General features: G+C 35.0%; 1 protein-coding gene across 2 annotated transcripts in view; it reads left to right on the top strand.

Moving 5' to 3' along the window:
- Positions 1 to 18,733, top strand: part of LOC149791035 (malignant fibrous histiocytoma-amplified sequence 1 homolog) — a 32,613-nt gene extending 13,880 nt beyond the window's left edge. Inside the window, exons 4-8 of one of the 2 annotated variants that reach the window (XM_089972937.1) lie at positions 923 to 1,479; positions 4,486 to 4,675; positions 7,581 to 7,661; positions 9,934 to 10,218; positions 13,579 to 18,733. In XM_089972937.1, the coding sequence (XP_089829063.1) occupies positions 923 to 1,479; positions 4,486 to 4,675; positions 7,581 to 7,661; positions 9,934 to 10,218; positions 13,579 to 13,583 (1,118 nt within the window). In that variant the 3' untranslated portion in view covers positions 13,584 to 18,733. Of the gene's footprint in view, positions 1 to 922; positions 1,480 to 4,485; positions 4,676 to 7,580; positions 7,662 to 9,933; positions 10,230 to 13,578 lie in introns of those variants that run through there. The other variant, XM_089972936.1, reaches the window with a different exon arrangement.
- The last annotated feature ends 951 nt before the right edge of the window (positions 18,734 to 19,684 follow it).

Here is a 19,684-nt window from a genome sequence, read left to right as displayed (position 1 = left end):
GCAGCCATCTTTAAAATCTTGTTAAACCCCACTCATTCTGACTATTATTTTAATTTTTCTTTTACATGTTTGATTTATTGCCAAATTATACATTTCTGCATGTAATTTTGTTGAGAAATTTAATGTTACACTATGTTTGAATTTTGTCTTCATTTATACAACCTGTAAAATACATTGCACAAGTTGTTGTTGTTGTTGTCGTAGGGTTTGACGCCATTTTTCAGCACAAGATAGGCTATACATGGCAGTCAGTATAAATGGTGAAGGAAGAACCCGGGAAAACCCCGGAAAGAACCACCGACCCATGAGAAGCTACTGGCAGGCTTTCTCCATTGCACAAGTTAAGTGTAAATGATTGGAAGACAAAAATCTACCGACAACAGCACAAGCCACCAAATTTTCAATTGTCAGGTATATTGTTTTTGTTAAAATGAGAGATAACTTAAATCACCAATGCCAGTTTTAGCAATCACTAGCATGAGAAAGCAATTTGAGCACTTGAGAATCAAATGTCATTTGTGCAAAATCAAAGCATTTAAGACATTAACAGTGGGAAGTCCTCTTTAACCCAGTGGGAAGACCTCTTTAACCCAATGGAATTTATATGATTTTACTGTTAAAATGAAACTTATACCAACAATGACAAATCAAAGGCAGATGCTAGTTTAAGTTTTACAATAGTAGTTTATAAATGAACAACTATTTAAGAAAATTTAGGTTCACTATCTGTATTTTATATATATTATTATTTAGTAATAGTATTTCAGTGTGCAATATTTCATTATTTGCTGGTATTTGGAAGTCCAGTATTTCTTTACATTTTGGCCAGAAAAGCGTAAAATAGCACGGTTATAGAAACTACAGGATCACAGTATTGCAAATTTATGTGTGAATTTTGCATTTGTTGTACTTAATTTTACAGGTCTTACTCAACACAAATTTGAGACACAGAAAGAAGAGTTTTTACATCATGGCCTGATGACGCAGGAAATGCTTCACTACACACTTCTTTTCTGCGATCTTTCAATTGATGCTCGTGAAATGTTCATAGATCTTATGCTCAGGTTTGATCTCTGCTACGAGGTTGCTCCATCTGTCAGTTCACCGGCTTTGTTTGGTGCCAGTAGAATTTTGCAGTTCCCATGGTTCTTAACGGCAGAACCACCAGCAGATATTTCTCAAAAGTGGCCAAGTGATATACCACCAGAGAACATTATAATATGCTTCCAGCTACAGTTCCCAAGAAAAGAACCACCTAACTTCTTTGAAAAGGTGTCAGCTCGCTTACAGAGCTACATTTCCAGCCGTGAGGATTGGAAGGATGGAATTCTTGCTAGCAAAAACAGATCAAAGCTTCTACTCAAGCGGGAAAATACCAATGGAGTTGCCTCTGTTACTCTTAGTGTCCGAGGATCAGAGCTGCCGGAGTTGTGGTTCTTAGTGAGGAAATGCCGAAAGGAGATGCTTTTCCTCCTCCAGGTTTGACATGTTACTTCCACTCTCTTTTTCACCATTGTTCTCAATCAGTCAACTACTGTTTTTAGCACTTAAAAAATTGGATGACATGGCAAATGAATTGGTTTAATGCGAGTTTCCTCTGTCCTTTCCCACTCAGTGCAAGACTTGTACAGTTAAGTAGGGTGATCTCACCCATACATAACTGTTCAGATATCTAGTATGTCATGAAAAGCCAGAAGAAACATGGACTGGAATTTGTTCATCACTGTTAGTGTGGATACAGTTGCCTGTTGTCAGTAATTATGCCGTATATACTCGCGTATAAGCAGAATAATTTATGAAACAATAAAGGCCTGGAAGGGGGGGGGTTGGCTTATCTCAAGGCCAATGTCTAAACTTGACAGTTTTTAGGTCTTTTTGTTGACTACTGTAATGGCTGTAAATCTTGAGACACAAAACAATAATTTTTCCTAAGAGATAGGCATATAAAAAGGAGTAACTTTCGGTGACCCGTCAATTACTAAACTGTTACACAGTACTATGACTGATTTTGTTATTATTTTGCATGTGCATATTTTCTGATTTCTCCAACACGAAGTTAAATAAAGGTAAGTACGGACTTCATAATTTGTGGACTGGTTGAGTTTACCAGGGAGACCATGCTGAACTATAATGTACAGTACTTACACAGTGCAAAGTGTGCATAGCATCACTTAAATCCTTACTTATTCCCAAACATATTATATGCAGATTTTGCTTTATTCATTGTTTCGACCAAATTGCATTCTTCAAGATAACATTTCAACTGGTCCTTAATAGCTGTTTCATTTACATTGAATCATGTGCTCACGAGTTACTCATTGTCAGTGATATAAGCGATCCTACAGATTGGTGAAATATTTTTAAAAAGGTACACATGTTTAATTGTACAAGGCACATAACCATCATAATTTACATGTTCACGAAGAGTGGTAATAATAAAGACTAAAAGTCTCATATAGTTCGACTAAGATCAACATCAGTCAATTTTAGTTTTATGTTTTAGCTGAACAAACATCATAACTTTCCACACAATGGAAAGCTTGATGTTTCAGCATCTCCTATGTTGATAGTCAGTGAATTTATTTCGTTTTGCGACAGAAATACAGGCCAGTTAATCATTAAAACCCTGAAACCGGCTTGTGATAAGAGGGAATTTTGACCAGTAACTATACGAGTACATTGATGTGTAATTGCCTTTTATTCCTTAATATTAGCACAGTTACCATAGTTTTGTAAAACATGGTCAGAGGAATACCTATGAACTTTTCAAAAGCCAAGTAGGGAGACTGAATAAAAAAAATAGAGACTGGGACCTAAAATCGGGAGGTTTTTCGTGGCATTTTTAAAGCCTTGTTTTCACAAGATATTGATTTATCTTCCTGGTCCAATATGCGTTAAATTAACAAAAGGACTCGCCGTTTCTCCCTGTGACGTGTCTTATTTTTCCTCAGGACGTGCCCTATTTTCATATTCTGGTCAGCTGTGGTCAAACTGTACAATTGCTAAAGATTAGTCTTAAATAAACAAGCAAGAAAGCCACTATTAAAAGTTAATCCTTATCCATGCAACTATTTTGTGAAAATGATTGGCCCTCGGCTGTAATTCAAAGAAACCACGTTCTACACTATTGTGTGTTACTCAAGCACCAACGATTGATTGGCAATAAAAGGATTCGCAGTTTTTTTGAACTAAAGGTACCAAAATAGCCAGCCTTATGGTACCATACATGTGGCAACTATTTTCCCTTCTTTGTATATCCAACCATATTCCCTTATTGTCAACTTGTAAAGCATTTAGTATTGTTTATTATAAAACATGTATTCTAAATTAGTTTTTTGAGGACATTTGCTGCGTGGTATGTATTTTCATTCCTTCTTTTAATTTAACGATGGTAATTATCATCGGTATATACGGTATAAAAATGCCAGGTGTTTACTCATGTAAGTTTCTTTCGTGGGAATGGCGCCATAGCAGAAGGAATTACACATTGGTAGTGATCATTTTTGAGATTGAAATTAATTGATGATTTTATTGTTGTGGCTTACTTTTTTGTTCTGGTTTATTTTTTAAAAATTTTTTTGTATTATTGTAGAGGTAAAAAAAATCATTAATATACATAAATAATTTTTAAACCTAACATTCTATTTAGTGAAGAAGCGAATTCTTTATAGTAAAATAATTATTTCATCGCAACAATAATTCTCAGGTGATACAACAGAACATGTAGGACTTTTCTTGTTTACAAGAGATGAAAATCAAAGACATAATGTATTAACTGTTCTCTGCAAAAATCGGAAACATTTTGAGAAATCGGGAGGTAGGCGTCGAGCGACCCCAAAAATCGTGAGTTTTAAAAACGTAATTACCGATGCACTGATATAAAATGTCTAATATAATAATGCATAAACAAACAATAATCGAGTCAAAAGGGAGATGTAGTGTTGCAGCAACTAGAGAATGCTAAATTCTTGTCATCGTTCGATCAAATTATACACAAATCTAAATTAGGCAGAAACAATAAGAAAACAGAAAATGAAAAAAATTACTTTTCAAACAAGTTTATACCATTTCTTTTTAATAATCGTGCACACCAACCGCGAGATAAGTATTTATGTAATTTTTAAAAATATAACTTTGCCTAAATAAATGCATTTAGATCTTATTGGAGTTGTAGGTTGGCTTTTACATGGATCGTGCACTTTTTAGTGTTTATACCTGTTCCGTTTGGGGGTCGGCTTATATGCGAGTATATACGGTATTTCTGTATGATGGTCTCTTCTATGGACAGGCGGTCAGCTTATATTATATAATTTTGACTATGTTGAAATTTTTGCATGGAGCTATGTCTTCAGTCATATAAAACAGTGTTCGCAAACTACCAAGAAATTGGGAAGAAGTTGGAGATTGAAAAAGCTTGTTCCCAGCGAGAAAAACTTTGAGATTTGCAAATATTGAAGATTGAAATATTTCGTTATTTTTGTACAGGAGTGGCCATTTGTGAGGTTTGATACATTCATCATTTGTTCACATTGCCTCTTAACGAAAAGAGGGAAGCCCAATATGTGGTCAGGAGAGGTTGTGGACATCACCTGCCCGAGAAGTCTCTACTGGATTAAGTGCCCAAACAGTCCAGACCAACTCATACCAGCCTGCTTTGTGTACCCTCTTGATGATGGTAGGAAAATTTCATGTACATATTTTGTGTGTGTGTTTGTGTGTCACAAACTAAGCTCTTCAGCCAATCCTGAAATATTCCCCAAATTTTAATATGTTATGGATCAGTGATCTAGTATTCTGTCTTCAATAAAATAACAGTTGGAAGAAAACTATCAGTTTTCCTTTTAAAATATTGTCAGATCATTGCTGTCATTTACTTCTAACTTGCATAACAGGATGGACAAATGAGATATTTAACTGATGATTTCTTTTAATATCTGGATAATAATAATCATAAATCTATTACAACTACATAATGAATAAAATCAGCAGCAGCTTCGGTATGGTTAAGATGATGTTGTTATAACGCCATTTTCAGCACATGATAGGCTATACATGGCGCCAGTATTAATGGTGGAGGAAGAACCTGGGAAAACCCCGGAAAGAACCACCGACCCACAAGAAGCTGCTGGGAAGCTTTCTCACATACCCACATTAGCCGAATCCGAGACTCGAACCCATGCAGACAGAGGTGAGATGGCAGTGATCTGTAACAGAGAGTGCTTTAGACCACTTGGCCACTAGGGGCCCCATGGCTGAGATGTATATAAAATGTGTCCATTTATCATGTACTCATAATTCAAGCAATAACTTCAGACATATTAGGAATTTACAAATATTCTAATATGAAACATTTTCTTCGTATTTTTTAAGATGTTAGTGACCATTTGCAATTAGTACAAAACAACAAAAGTTGCATCATTGTTTCATGTTCCAAACAATTGGTATTATAACTTTATTAGCGTAGAAAACGTAACTCATGTATTAAGGACGGACAAACAGAATTTGATTTCTCTCTTTAAAATTCATACATTATTTGGGGGCCAGCAATTGACAGGCTTGGTTTTGGAAGTAGCTACACCACATCTGTTGATAATATTTTGTATTCAGCTTCTTCATTGCCCCTTAATTTGCCAACTTTCTTGAAACATTTGTCTGCCATTGATAATTCTGATCATATCTGAAAATAGAATTATTTAGGTACAGTGTATTAATTGTTTAGTATGTTAGGTCTGTAATGTATTAGTACATGTATGTATTTTCAGATATTGATTTAGTCCTATATTTATATTCTGTGTCATTATTTTCATTTTGCAATATATAATGTTCCTTTATGCACCTCTTGGCTTTTATATATTCTCGGTGGTGTGCCAACTTGCTTGGGTGTTTTTTTTTAACTTAGCACCTTTATGTCAAAGGAGTCTTTCTGTTGTTGATTTGATGCTGCTCTTGTTATATATTCTCTTGACCATACACAATCAATTATAATTATTTAAAAATCTGATTTTAAGCAAAGCAGTGTTATATTGTTTAACTTTCTTAGACAAAAGACAAAGCAAGTTGTTGAACATAACATAACCAATCAGACAAATGCATCACATGTAACATTGGGGTGATAAAAATGAAAATTTTCAACATTATTTTTCCAACCAGCAATATAATTTTTTACAGATTATTAAAAATCAGAATGCACAAGTTTGTGCTAAACATTAGTAGTTTTATTGGCTGTTGGCCTTGCCCTGACTATATTGGTTGTTAGTCAATCCCTGACTACACTGATTGTTAGTCAGGCCCTGGCTATATTGTTTGTCAGCTAGGCCTTGACTATATTGTTTTTAGTCAAACCATGACTATTGATTGTTAGCTAGGCCCTGACTATATTGTTTTTTAGTCAAACCCTGACTTTATTGGTTGTTGGCCAGGCCCAGAGTTTATTGATTGTTAGCCAGGCCCTGACTTCGGGAACTTCTGTCCCTATATTATAATGGATTTCATGTATACATGTATGCATTTTTCATAATTAATAGAGCCATATATGTAGCCCAATTCTTTAGATTTTTTTAAAACGGTAATTGAACAACTCATACCTGTTTTTATATATGTTAGGCCCGGCTTCCTCAGAGGGTTACAGGTCCTGGACCTGCCACTCATTAACACTGTTTTCAAGCCCTGGTTGTATGTTTGATAATAATAGCAAATCCCTCCACCTCTGCAACATAAACGGTTCTGTTCCTGTCAGTGGTCCATAGCAGTGCCAGCTAGAAGCATGTGACTTTATGATTACATTGGTCAGTGATTTGGAGCTGTTGTCTCATTTCAGTCTCTACAATAAAATAATTAGGACCATAGTGGGTGGATAAGGCAATGAGTAAAACTGCTCCTGTCATTTTGGGCAGTAATCTTGTTTCAGCAGGTTTGAATGAATGGTTGTTTGAGCAGGCATTAGTTGTCTGTTGTTTCCATAAATTCGGTGAGTCAATTAATTTATAAATTCTGGTGAGAAACTTTTAAGACCACCACATTATTTGGTGCTTGGTTGAGTATGCCAGATCACTGAGCAGACATTTGTTGGCTGTTGTTTATCCTGAGCAACAGTTGTTCACATCATTCACTGAACACAAAGAAAACTAAATGGTTTTGTTGTTGATGGTTCAATAATAATTAGATTAACAATTATCAACTTGTTAAGGAGTTAATGTCTTTCAAAATAGCAAGAAGCTGTATTTTTTTCTTCGGACACAAATCTTGCCAAATTATTGGGTCAGACTTGTTTATTTTGGTACTGAAGTTTTGAAGTGCTGCAAGAAATATATGAAATTATTGCAAATTTCAGGAGTCACACCACAATGTTGCCATGTAAAATTTTGTGCCATAACAAAGCATGTTATAATGGGGTTTTACTGCATCTGAGCAAATTTGATGAGAAAGTCTGATTTTGAAGATGCTAATCACCAGAAGGATGTAGGTCATTTGTCTGTCTGTCTGTATGTATGGTCTAATTTCATTAGCTTGCTATGGAAGAACATGCATAATACTCCTGTCAGGTTCTTTTTTCTCAAAATTTAACATCCTTATTGTTCCAGAATTTCAGGATGACCTTGGGGAACATATCAAGGCAGTGCAGGAATTCTTACAGGGAGTTTATGACACTGTTGATGGTACTGGTATGTTGACTTTATAAAATTATAACAAATCTCTGTATTAGTTTGAGAATACCATGGCATATGCTTGTTTGGAAGTTGGTCAGGGTGTTCGTTGCATCATGGTGCCCCTCACTATAGTTGCAGTGATTTGAACTTTCACTAATTTTATGTCTGTCAAAATTATGTGAGTACCAGTACATGTACTGAGCAAGTGTGGGGATGGGATGCATGATGGGTAGGGGTATATTTACATAAGCAAGGGCTGGGATGGTATGCAGAATAGGCAGGGGTATATTTACATAAGCAAGGGCTGGGATGGTATGCAGAATAGGCAGGGGTATATTTACATGAGCAAGGGTTGGGATGGAATGCAGGATGGGTAGGTGTATATTTACTTGACCAAATGTAGGGATGGGATGCAGGATGGGTAGGTGTATATTTACTTGACCAAATGTAGGGATGGGATGCAGGATGGGTAGGTGTATATTTACTTGAGCAGGTGGGGGTATGGGATGCAGGATGGTATGGGGTATATTTACATAAGCAAGGGTTGGGATGGGAGCAGAGTAGGCAGTGGTATATTTACGTAAGCAAGGGTATGAATGGGATGCAAAATAGACGGGTATATTTACATGTGCAAGGGTTGGGATGGAATGAAGGATGGGTAGGGGTATATTTACATGTGCAAGGGTTGGGATGGAATGCAAGATGTGTACATGAGCAAATTGCTCACTTTTCTCTAGTTTATGTAGCTTTTTGCTTTGATGCTTTTTGTTTTAAAAAGTTTACTGAGAGATCACATTTGAGTGAAAAGATGAAGTTTCTGTTATTAAATCCAAAAGCTGATTCGTCTTTGTCTAATTTGCAAAGCATGGATGGAAATCAATATCCCTTTCCTGACATCTTTCCTACATATTTCAGTATGTTCCATACAATTCCTGCACATAAACCAGGCCAGTATATTTACATTTCCCATTGCCTGGGGCAGCATAATCTTCACAAGGGCAAGTATATTTACATTTCCCATTGCCTGGGGCAGCATAATCTTCACTAGGACAAGTATATTTACATTTCCCATTGCCTGGGGCAGCATAATCTTCACTGGGGCAAGTATATTTACATTTCCCATTGCCTGGGGCAGCATAATCTTAACTAGGACAAGAAGATAGCCAGAAAAAGGTAATCCAACAGGAGAGATTAAATCTGATACTTCCTGTAACATGCTTAGGCAGATGAGATGAAACACTGAAATAAGCAAGTACAACTAGATATCTCACTTGCCTGTGAGCAAAGCAACTTTTAAAAAATGTGAAAGGCCTGCAGATTTGAGAAGCTTGATCACTATGCCACCTGTGATGTTTAGCATTCCAGATTTTGCAGAATTAGATTTTTTATTTAAAATTGATGGGAGAAAATCCAGGTAGAGAGGAAAGTACCTCAGCACGAATATGATGGGTTGGTACATAAATAAAGAAAAACCCAACACAATTTAATAGGAAAGCAGATATTTAGACTGTAACTAGATGAAATCTTGTAGTAGAGGTGGAGAAAAAAGATTTGATTCAGTTTGTTATTTCATGTTACAGGAACACAAATGATTGTTTAGTGCTATGACAATTAGATTAAAGTTCATTGCTGAGAGACCCACCACGTTAGTCAGCTTGGGCTGTCATGGTGGTAGGATTGGAACTCGTATCCTTTTGGTTGCGAGTCTGCCATGCTAATGACAATACCAGTGTAGTCCCTGTCTTCATCAATCACCATTTATGACATACGGGAAGGCACATTGGTTCTGTTCTGCTTCCTCAGAACCCAAAATTTACTCTTGTATTTTTAGGACATGAGATGTCATTTTGCTCAGTCGCTGCAAAAGTAGAATCACAGTGACTGCAAAGGTGTTCTTTTTTATCCTTCTATTTTTCTAACACTCTCTTGAAAATTTTTAAAATAAATAAAATAATAATAATTATTATAATAATGAGGACTTTGTATAGCGCCTAATCTTTAGAAGCTCTAAGCGCTTTACAACATTAGACAACACGTATAGCATAAAAAAACATAATATGACTACCAAGAAACCCACCATGAAATTAGAAAACAAAAGAACATGCAGAAAATATTTTAGGTAGGAAACATTAGATCTTTTTCATTTTGTTCTTGCAGTCGAAATAGGTGAGTTAATTATGGAAGTCATTAGCAGAGTTCTTGTTTGGACATGTTCATCGGCTGTCAGTAGCACGTTTTTGCTAATTGTCCAGTTTTTAAACTCAAAAGATCCTTTTATTACATCTAGGTAATTTGCTGTCGGATCTAGGACTGGCATATGTTGCATCCAGACTTGGAGCCGATTGGAACTTGGTGGCACTAAACCTTCACCTTACTCAGGCAGAAATTGAGAGAATTCAAATGGATAATCCCACACAAGCATTGAACCAGATTCGCAAAGCACTGACAACATGGTTCAACCGAAGCTACGACATGGATGATCATGATAAAGTTCTGCAGCTGATGAATGCTATAGAGGCGTCAAATAGGAATGACCTTGTTTTTGAGCTGAAAGAAAAATTTCATATAGAAGGTACTGTTTGAGATGTAAATGGATTTGTGTCTCATTCATTTATGCTATCATCTATCAACTATGTATATTTAAATTTGACTTGAAAAACCACTGTTATATGCAACAACCATTCTTAGTGACCAGATTTTCAGTGCATGAACCAAATCAGTTATATGATGAAATGACCTCATGTGAGAGATGACCTGTTTTTGCAGGTTTTTTTGTCCTTGCTGGATATTTTTTCCTCAGAATTAAATTAATAACTAGATACTGATTAAATTTATTATAAAAATATTAAAAGGCATTATTTATCAAAAGTAATAAGAAATATTAATATCATTCATGAATTTTTATGCTCCAAAATATGTACTTCTTTCCTGAATTCATGTTGCTTCAATATTAGTATTATCCATTCATTGATCACTATTTATTTTAAAAAGAACTTATTTCTTGTATAAAACTTTAATACAGAATCTTACCCGACAACATTATTTTATGCTGTTTATATTATTGTAACAGATTTATAAAATATTTTTGATTAGCAGATGTAAGGCAGGACTATTTGGTTTAGTCGTATTGTGAATTAGATGCAAAAATAGTACTTTGTGGGTAATAGTAATGGATAGTTTTGTAGTTTACACTTTTTGGGGAGAGTCAAGTTGATTTTACGTATATGTTACATAAATTTCTAACCATATATTCACTTGCTGGGCAAAGACAAATTTATACATGCAGCTAACATTGGCTCCAGGATTCATGCATACACCAGAAATTTATCACCAGATCATAACTGTGGAAACTATGGAGAATAACACACTAAACCATATATAGTCACTTACCAGTTATGAAAACATAAGTTTATATATGAAACTGACGTTGATCATGGGGTTATTCTCTTCACCAGGAATTTAACTTCTGGGCAGTAAATTCAACACTATAGAGATAGCTACCCTATTATGATATATGTATTTAATAGGCATTAACAGAGATCTCGGAAACACTTAATTACGCGTATTTGGACGCCAATTTTTGATCTGGGACGCAGAAAATCACCGAGGCGGGAGTCCTTCGCATATAATAGGTGTGGCAGAATTCAAAGATTTGCCAGTCCTGCGTCAGCCACCAGCTTTGTGGGAAAATGTGTTGATCAGTTAGCTGAGCTGATATTTACAATGACAGAATACAGTGACTGAAAGACCCCCTGATGTACATGTTGCCATTTTATAAGAGTACATAAAAAAGAACATGATGCAATAGATGGGCAGCAAGTTCAAAGGCTTTGACTGGCAGCTGGGTGGGAAAATATATTGATATTTACAATGATTGAATTCAGAGGCAGAAAGACCCAGATATGTACATGTGGTCATTTATAAAAGTACATCAATTAAACAACTTTAGCTTTCGTTATTGTGTCGTGACCTCAGAATCAAGACATGTTGAGACTTAGACAAAACGCCATTTGTAAGTGGGTTACAAGTCGCCTAAAAATGTAAACTTCGCCTTCTTCTGTTAGGAAAGCAAAAAAGACTTCGCCCTGTAATTATTCAAGAGGTACATTGACTGACCATACCATATTTTTTTAAAATGCCCCTACCTTAGCCCAGTTAGTTCTAGTGTTGTAACGAAATGTATTCATCAAGGTATCAGTAGCTAGGCCTAGTTTTTATATCAATTATGTTGACAAACAAACTCTTACCCATTCTCAAGCATTATGTTTTGATAGCTGATTGACCATTAACCCTTTTCTGAGTAAGGTAGCAACTATCAATTTCCTGCATGCTATCCTTTGATGATAAAACATACAAACTTGTGTTTTAAGATCAGAATTGGTGATCTGGATATATATATTAACTGCCTCTTATACACTATTTCATCATAAAATGAGTTTGAAACCGTAAGTGAACCAGTAGGCCTAACAGGAAATAATGGCGGACTTCGCTAAGTCTGGGATGTTCCAGTTTATTAGATTGTCTTTTTTCTTAAATCATCTGGCAGATATATTCAGAAAAATATACAAATCAATGAAACCAAAGCCTAGGTATTTGTTTATTAAAGATTTAACTTTAAAATGCAAATTATGTAGATCAGAAACGTATGGGACTGTGCTATGTTGTGGAATTCACGAGATGTGCTTTAAGGTCTAAGCTGTTTTCTGTTTGTTGAATAAATATCATGATCATCAACCAGATTGGTTAAAATTATTATCATCCTGCAGGTCATATTTCTGATTTAACTTTGATCAAGCTTACAATATGGACATTTATCAGCAAGATCTCATACAGGTTTGGTAATGGGCAAGATCCATGCATATTAATTATGGGACCTTGCAACTAATGTGTTATTACTAAATAGCCACATTTCTGATTTGATTTTGATGAGTTTTGGAACATAATGCTTGTATTATCAATATACTGGACAAGAATTGGCTTGGTCTCTTGATATGGTTTTCATCAAATTTTGATAAAACTTGGAAAAATAAGTTTATATCATCTCTCATATTTGATCATTTAGTTGATGTATATATATGTATTGTGTATATATGTATTAAAGTTTACTGTCACATCAGGACTGCTTTGGTGGCCTAACTGGTTAGAGTATTCACCGGAGGTCATGGGTTTGAACCACTATGAACTACCACACTGCAGACATTGTAGCGATATGACAAAAATGTTTTGAATCTATGTTAAAAATCCAAATCACACCGACACACATTAACATAATAATGGTAAATGGTGCTGATTAAAAGTAAAATTTTGATTTTGAGTGAGAGCTACTTGTATTAATTTTGCCTTTATCACTGGAAAGAATTTTTATTTGTGTATCATTAAATAGATATAATTAACACGAAATGATGTACGGAAGATGATTTACATAGGTTTATGTTTTTACATAAGCTCGCACAATGATATAATAGTCAACTGTTATGTGAGTTAGGTGAATGATATCAGGTGCATGAGCCTCTTGGTTTAGATTAAACTATGCCCAGTGAAGGCTATAAAAATGTCATAAATAAGCATGAATAATTCCTTTTCAAATAATGTACTTTACATTATGTAGTTTTTATTCTTTTGATAGCAATAAGCAGTTGAAAATTTTATTGTAATATCCAACAGACAGTAAAAGGTATAGTCAGTATTCTCCATATTAACCAGTTTGTTACTGACCTTGCAAATGAACACTTTCATCAAGGCATTGCTTATTTAGTAGTAACTAGAAACAAAATTATGTATAACGAGTACGACGATATTCATTGCATTACATTTCTTTCACATTTTATGGCCAATACAAAAGCAAATTTAAAATAAAGTGCAACAGCCATTGCCATGGGATTTAATATTCCAGTACTTTCCTATATCCTAAATATATTCTTAACCTTTTCAGATTGAGATGGAAGACACATTTCTGCAGTAATTAGCTCCCTTTATTGCCATGGACACCTGTGCTAACCAGCAGTCAGTTTATTATAATTGCTGTTCGTCTGCTGTTTAAAAGAGAGAAGGTGTAAGAAGATAGGTATAGGAATTTCATGAACTATTGAGGATTTATGTGCCAAGCAAATGAGACTTGTATGAGAATTTTCAGGAACCACCTGGATTTCAGGATAAAGAATAAGAGAGACGGGAGAGGGATTTCCTATGGTCTTCCATTTTCTGAATTAACAAAGAGACGCATGTGAGGTTTTGGTGTTCATAAGGATTTCCAGATAAAGAAATAGACATTAGAAATTTCTTAAGTAAGCCTTCATATTGTATATTATAGTAGCAGTCTGAAACTGAAAGTAGAAGGTTGAACACTTTGCATCCATAAAAATTTTCTTTGAAATAAGAGAAAAAAATAGAGGGCTAAGATGGAAAAGTAGATGGTAATTTAGTCAGTGGTCAGTTGAGTGTTTTGATTTCAGGGTTTCATGATTCTATTTCTTTTTCTTTTTTTTTTTTTGTAATGTCCTGATACATGTTTTGTTTTCAAGGTAGTATGCCGGCTAATGTGTACTTGTACATGTTTGAAGATTGAGACTGTCAGAAAGAACGGTGGTTTGATGTTTAAGTACAGAAATGAAAAAGAGGTTCAGCATGTGTCTTTTCATCTTTTTACAAAATAAAGAATTTGTACACCCATGCTTGGTGGGGAATGTCATGATGTGGTCTGTCTAGTCATCTTTCAGATAGCCCATCCGTAACTGAGTCTCCTCCTAAACTGCTAGATGGAAATTTACCAAACTTTGGCACATAGGTTGTTAATGTGATATCCTTGTACAGCTTTGGAGCCTCTCCTCATGGACCAAAAGAGGGGGTCAAAGGTTAAATTGACTAAACATGGTATACAGGTTGTTATTGTGATAGTCACTTTCAGTCTTGTGTTCTCTCCTTAGGGACCATGAAAGGGATCAAAAGTTAAATGTTCATTGCAGTTACAGTTGTTGTTTGGGCGTAACACCATTTGTCATTGCATGATAGGCTTTGCATGGCAGCCAATATAGCTGGTGGAGAAAGAACCCTAGAAAACCCCAGTAAGAACCATCAACCCATGGGAAGCTAATTGCAAGCTTTGTCACATGCCAACATTTGCCAAGCCCGAGACTCAAATCCACACTGACAGAGGTGAGATGGCATTGATTGGTAAAGGTGAACACTTTAGAATGCTAGGTCACATGAGACCCTGCAGTTGCAGTGACATTATACAAACATTTTTAATGCAGGAAGATGTAGTGGTTATGCACAATTTGGTGTTTTGATCCCTAGTTCAGGGTTCAGAAAGGAGGGTGTTATGTGCATGTATGTATGTGTGTGTACATTCATATGTGTGTGTGCAATGCAGATCTAGTCATGTATAACAACCTCTACATTTGATATTAATATGAATTTCACTACCCAAAAAATTTAGTTCAGGTATCTTACCATTGCTTAGTAGTGAAAGGAAGATCATATTGGCATTAAGAGTTATTCGTCCATTTTATAGGTGGCCCCTTATATTGCGGTATACTTGTCAGGTCATTTTATATTGAAGTATACTTGTGAGATCACCATATTTTGAGATATATTTGTGATTTTACCTTATATTGAGATATACTTGCAAGGTCACCTGTATTGAGAAATACTCCTGTGGGTATCCTTATATTGAGGTATACATGTGAGATCACCTTATACTGAGGTATATTTGTGATTTCACCTTATATTGAGATATACCTGTAAGGTCACCTGTATTGAGGAATACTCATTTGGTCTTGTTATATTGAGGTATACATGTGATGCCACATGATATTGAGGTATACATGTGATGTCACATGAGATTGAGGTATACATGTGATGCCACATGATATTGAGGTATACATGTGATGTCAACTTATATTGAGGTATACATATGATGGTATCTTATACTGAGGTACACTTTATTATTGCTGTTCAAATAATGTTAGGATCGATGACCATACCCAGCTTAAGAAAAGGATGGCTTCATAATGAGACATCTCATACTGGAGGAACACTACTTAGCAACATTAATATAAATAAATTATAGTTGTCATAAGATGATAGCAAAGATTTATTTTGTGGGAAAGTTCCATCATTTGCCCTCCTTCTGAATGTTGGGTTGCCCATTTAAAACACGAGTTTGCTGTCCATACAGGACAGTTTATAATTTTGGCTTCGATGGATTTCAGTCCTTCTATGCAAATGGCATAATTTCCATTCTCATTAACCTCAATAAAGTTGCAAACAAAGTGTTTCAGGACTGTTTTATTTCTATTGCATGGAAGGCAACAAAAATGTTAACTCATTAGACCTGTTAGTAGTTATCTCTCTTGGATGTTCCACTGGTGGTAATCTTTTTCTTGTATTTCTGTTATTGTCCAGTAATAATCTGTACATTAGTCTACGCTCAGTGTTCAGCAATATCTGCTGGTCTTAAAACCATTGTGACAGTAATGTTCAAAGACTTGCATTGAATCCAGTTTAAACTTGTATAATCTAAAAACCTTTGGAACTCAATAATGTTTAGTGACAGTTGCAATGAACCCATGTTTAACCTGTATAATCTAAACATAATTGGACTAAACTGCTCAATAATGGTGAATGACAATTGCAGTGAATTCAGATTAATCACATATAATTTAAGAACCATTTGGACTTTAAAACGTTTTCATGTTAAGAATGAGCATTGATTTGGGAATGAAATGCGTTGTCTTCATATTTGCATAATCATGGCACCTGATTTGTCAAGAATGCAGAGTAGGCAGGGTTTCTTATTTCACAGATTTTTAAAAAATTTAAAAACAGACTTTAAATGTGAAGACTTGAATTAAAGTAAACACTTCTGTTTTTGTCTTACAGTTAATTATTTTTTTCCAATAAAATAATTTTTATCAGTTTTCATGTTTAATTATTCATGGGATTTTATATTTCAGCAACAGATTTTCTTTTTATCCTTGCATGTTTGTTTTTTTTTAAGTTCAGGGTCATTGTGAAAGACACCAAATGTCTCTTCATTTGTCCATCCATACATCCATCACAATATTTTCTCCTTTATCAGTACATGTGAATATCACGGTTGCTACAGTAGATGAATTTAAAACCCCAAAATTAGATCCTTCTTTGGAAGCAATAAAATCACTTCTGCAGTCCAAGAAGTTAAAGGCCCAAATCCATAAATTTTAAGACCAAACCACGGATCCCTCTTTGGAAACGATGGATTGCCTTCTACACTCCTTGAATTTAAAGACCCAAATTCACGAATTTAAACTTTAAAGAAGGGACTCCTCTGTGGAAACAGTTGAATACCTACTGCAATCCATGAATATGTTGTTGTGGGTCAACACTGTTTTTGAGTACATGACATGCTATTAATGACAGCCAGTATATTTGGTGGAGAAAGAACCCAGGAAACCCTGCGAAGAACCACCGACCCATGGAAAGCTACTAGCAAGATTTCACATCCATGTTAGCTAAGTCTGGGACTTGAACCCATGTGGAAAGAGGTAATATGTGTGAGTGATCTGTAAAGGCAAGTGCCTTAGACCACTCAGGCCCCCAATCCATGAATTTAAAGCTTCATCAGTGGATCCTTCTGTAAAACCAATAGAATCTCTGCTGTAATCCCTGAGTAATGAAATGCCATTTTTCTCACAATTGTTTAAGTTGATACCCATGAAAATAAACGAATTCAAAGTAATTCATACTGTTTTCAAATTCGCAACTGTGTAATAAGAACCATGGGGATTTATTTTTTGTGTAATCAAACCATGGGGATATATATTAGTATAATACAAATCATGGTGATTAATATTTGTGAGCTATTGAAGATGATCTAGTTGTTGATATTGTCAAACTTATGTGATTTACTTGACAAACTTTGTATCATATGTGGTAACATAAGTTTCTTAGTTATTAGTATGTAGTCTAGAAGGTATTAAACAACTTGTATTTTGTATACTTTGCTTTTGGCAACAGTACATGGTACAGTTTGATGATTGCATTAATGAAAGTCAATATTTGGAATGTTTGATATGTATATCTGTATATCTCACTTTTGTTTTCTATGTACAATTTACAAATGATTGTATGCTTTGTATTGGCAAAAGTTAAATGATTGGACATGTTCTGTGAATTCTGATTTTGTGTTTGTTTTTTGCATAATTACCTCATGTTTCAATGAATGGGGTGTAAATCAAATGCATGGCATAGAAAGAATTTATATAATTGTCCCATTATTTTCATTGAAAATGTGTAATGAAACTGTCCAGCAATATTTGTATTTATTCACTTTTATAATTGATTTTACACGAATATAATTTGTTTTAAATGTCTTGTACACTGTTAGCCCTAATTTGCCATGCAGGTTTTAATCTAAGATGAGCAATTGCAGGATTTCACAAAATCATGCAAAACATTTAACTAAATGCATGAAAATTTGCATGAAATAATTTGTAAGCAGTACCTTAATTTACTTTAATAAATACTCCCATAGTTAGATCCCCCTTTTTTCCAAACAAAATGAGAATTTCCTCACTAAATTTTCAGTTTTTGAATGAACCTCAAACATGTTGGATTAAAGGAGGAGCAGTGATGTTTATAAGCAGTTTATGAAGGTGCTGTACCCATTCCTTGTCAGGTGGCATTCTGCTCTCACAGGAGTGCATCTGTCCTCATTGGGGGCTGCTCTGAATTCATGACATTAGTAACATGAAATTTGTGCTATTTGGGCATTAAGTGGGCTTCATTTACCTTGAATGTCATCTTAAGTAAAATGTTGAAGTACATGAAATGTCCTCTGGTCAACAGGATGCTCTCAGAAAAGACATCACCCTACTTAAATTGACCTGACACGCAAATGGCATTCTGCCTTGACCATCACCGTTCCCAGAAATGTGGTCTGGTGACAAGTCTTGAGATGGGTTGTTTGATAAGTTTTAAGTGTGAAAGACATACAGTTTTGCAGCATATTTCTTTTACATTGTTTTTTGCAATATATGTACATCTGACTGGATGCAGAATAATATATCTTTCACTTAATGTCCTGCAATAAAATCACTGAGAAGCCATCTGTTTCAACTTTTTGTGTGTCAGCCATAAACATGCAATGGACACATTATGCTTCACTTGTATGCGTGTCTCTCACTCCAACTCTTTATTGAAAGTTTTTTTAAATTTTCATTATTGTCCAGTTTTTATAGTTCTACATGTCGATGACCAGAAGAGTTTTTGAGATGGCCCATTATCTGTCTCATCCATCATTCAGTATCTGTCTTCTCATGTCCTTCATTTAGCACATGATTCTTATTACTACTACTCCTGAACTATTCTTTGGATTGCCATAAAGCATTACACACATTCATTGTCAGGTCTCTTTGGTCCAATGTTGAAATGTTTTTGTTTTTTTTAATTACTAAAAGTCTTTATGTGATGAAGTTTTTGATCCAAAATGAAAATGGTGCAGACCATTTTATAAACTCTTGTTATCATTACTCCTGAACAGAAAGTTGATGGAACATAGTTTTCACCAGAAGACTTCTTATAGTGTCTAACATGTTTGAAATAAAAGTGGTTCTGCTCAGACATCCAGTGTGGTTGCCATCTTGAACATCTTATCACAAGTTCTCTTGAATGGATTGTTATACGAACATGGGGTATTCACTAAAAGACATTTTATGATGTCCAGGTGGACCTAAATGAGCTGATCTGATGTCCAGTATAACCATCTTGAAAATCTTGTTGTTACTTCGGAATGAAAAGTCATATTGGCATGGGGCTTTCACCAGATTTTATATGATGTATTGCTGCTCACAATGAAAATGTTGCCACATGTACATTCAGTGTGGCCAGCATGTAAATCTTGTTATATCTAATCAACCAGTACAGTGGTCATATCAACGCAGCATTTTCACTTCATTTCTTCTAATGATATTTACAGAAGTTGGTTCTAAATGAAAATGGTGCTGATCTGACATTCAGTGTGGGCAAACATCAGTCGTCTTGAAAATCTTGTTACTACT

The sequence above is a fragment of the Sinohyriopsis cumingii genome, chromosome 10 (assembly GCF_028554795.1).
Source record: "Sinohyriopsis cumingii isolate HCF-2022 chromosome 10, ASM2855479v2, whole genome shotgun sequence".
In the NCBI taxonomy this organism is placed as follows: Eukaryota; Metazoa; Mollusca; class Bivalvia; order Unionida; family Unionidae; genus Sinohyriopsis; species Sinohyriopsis cumingii.
Note: the sequence above shows the minus strand (reverse complement) of the source record. Positions and strands in the feature narration are given on the sequence as shown.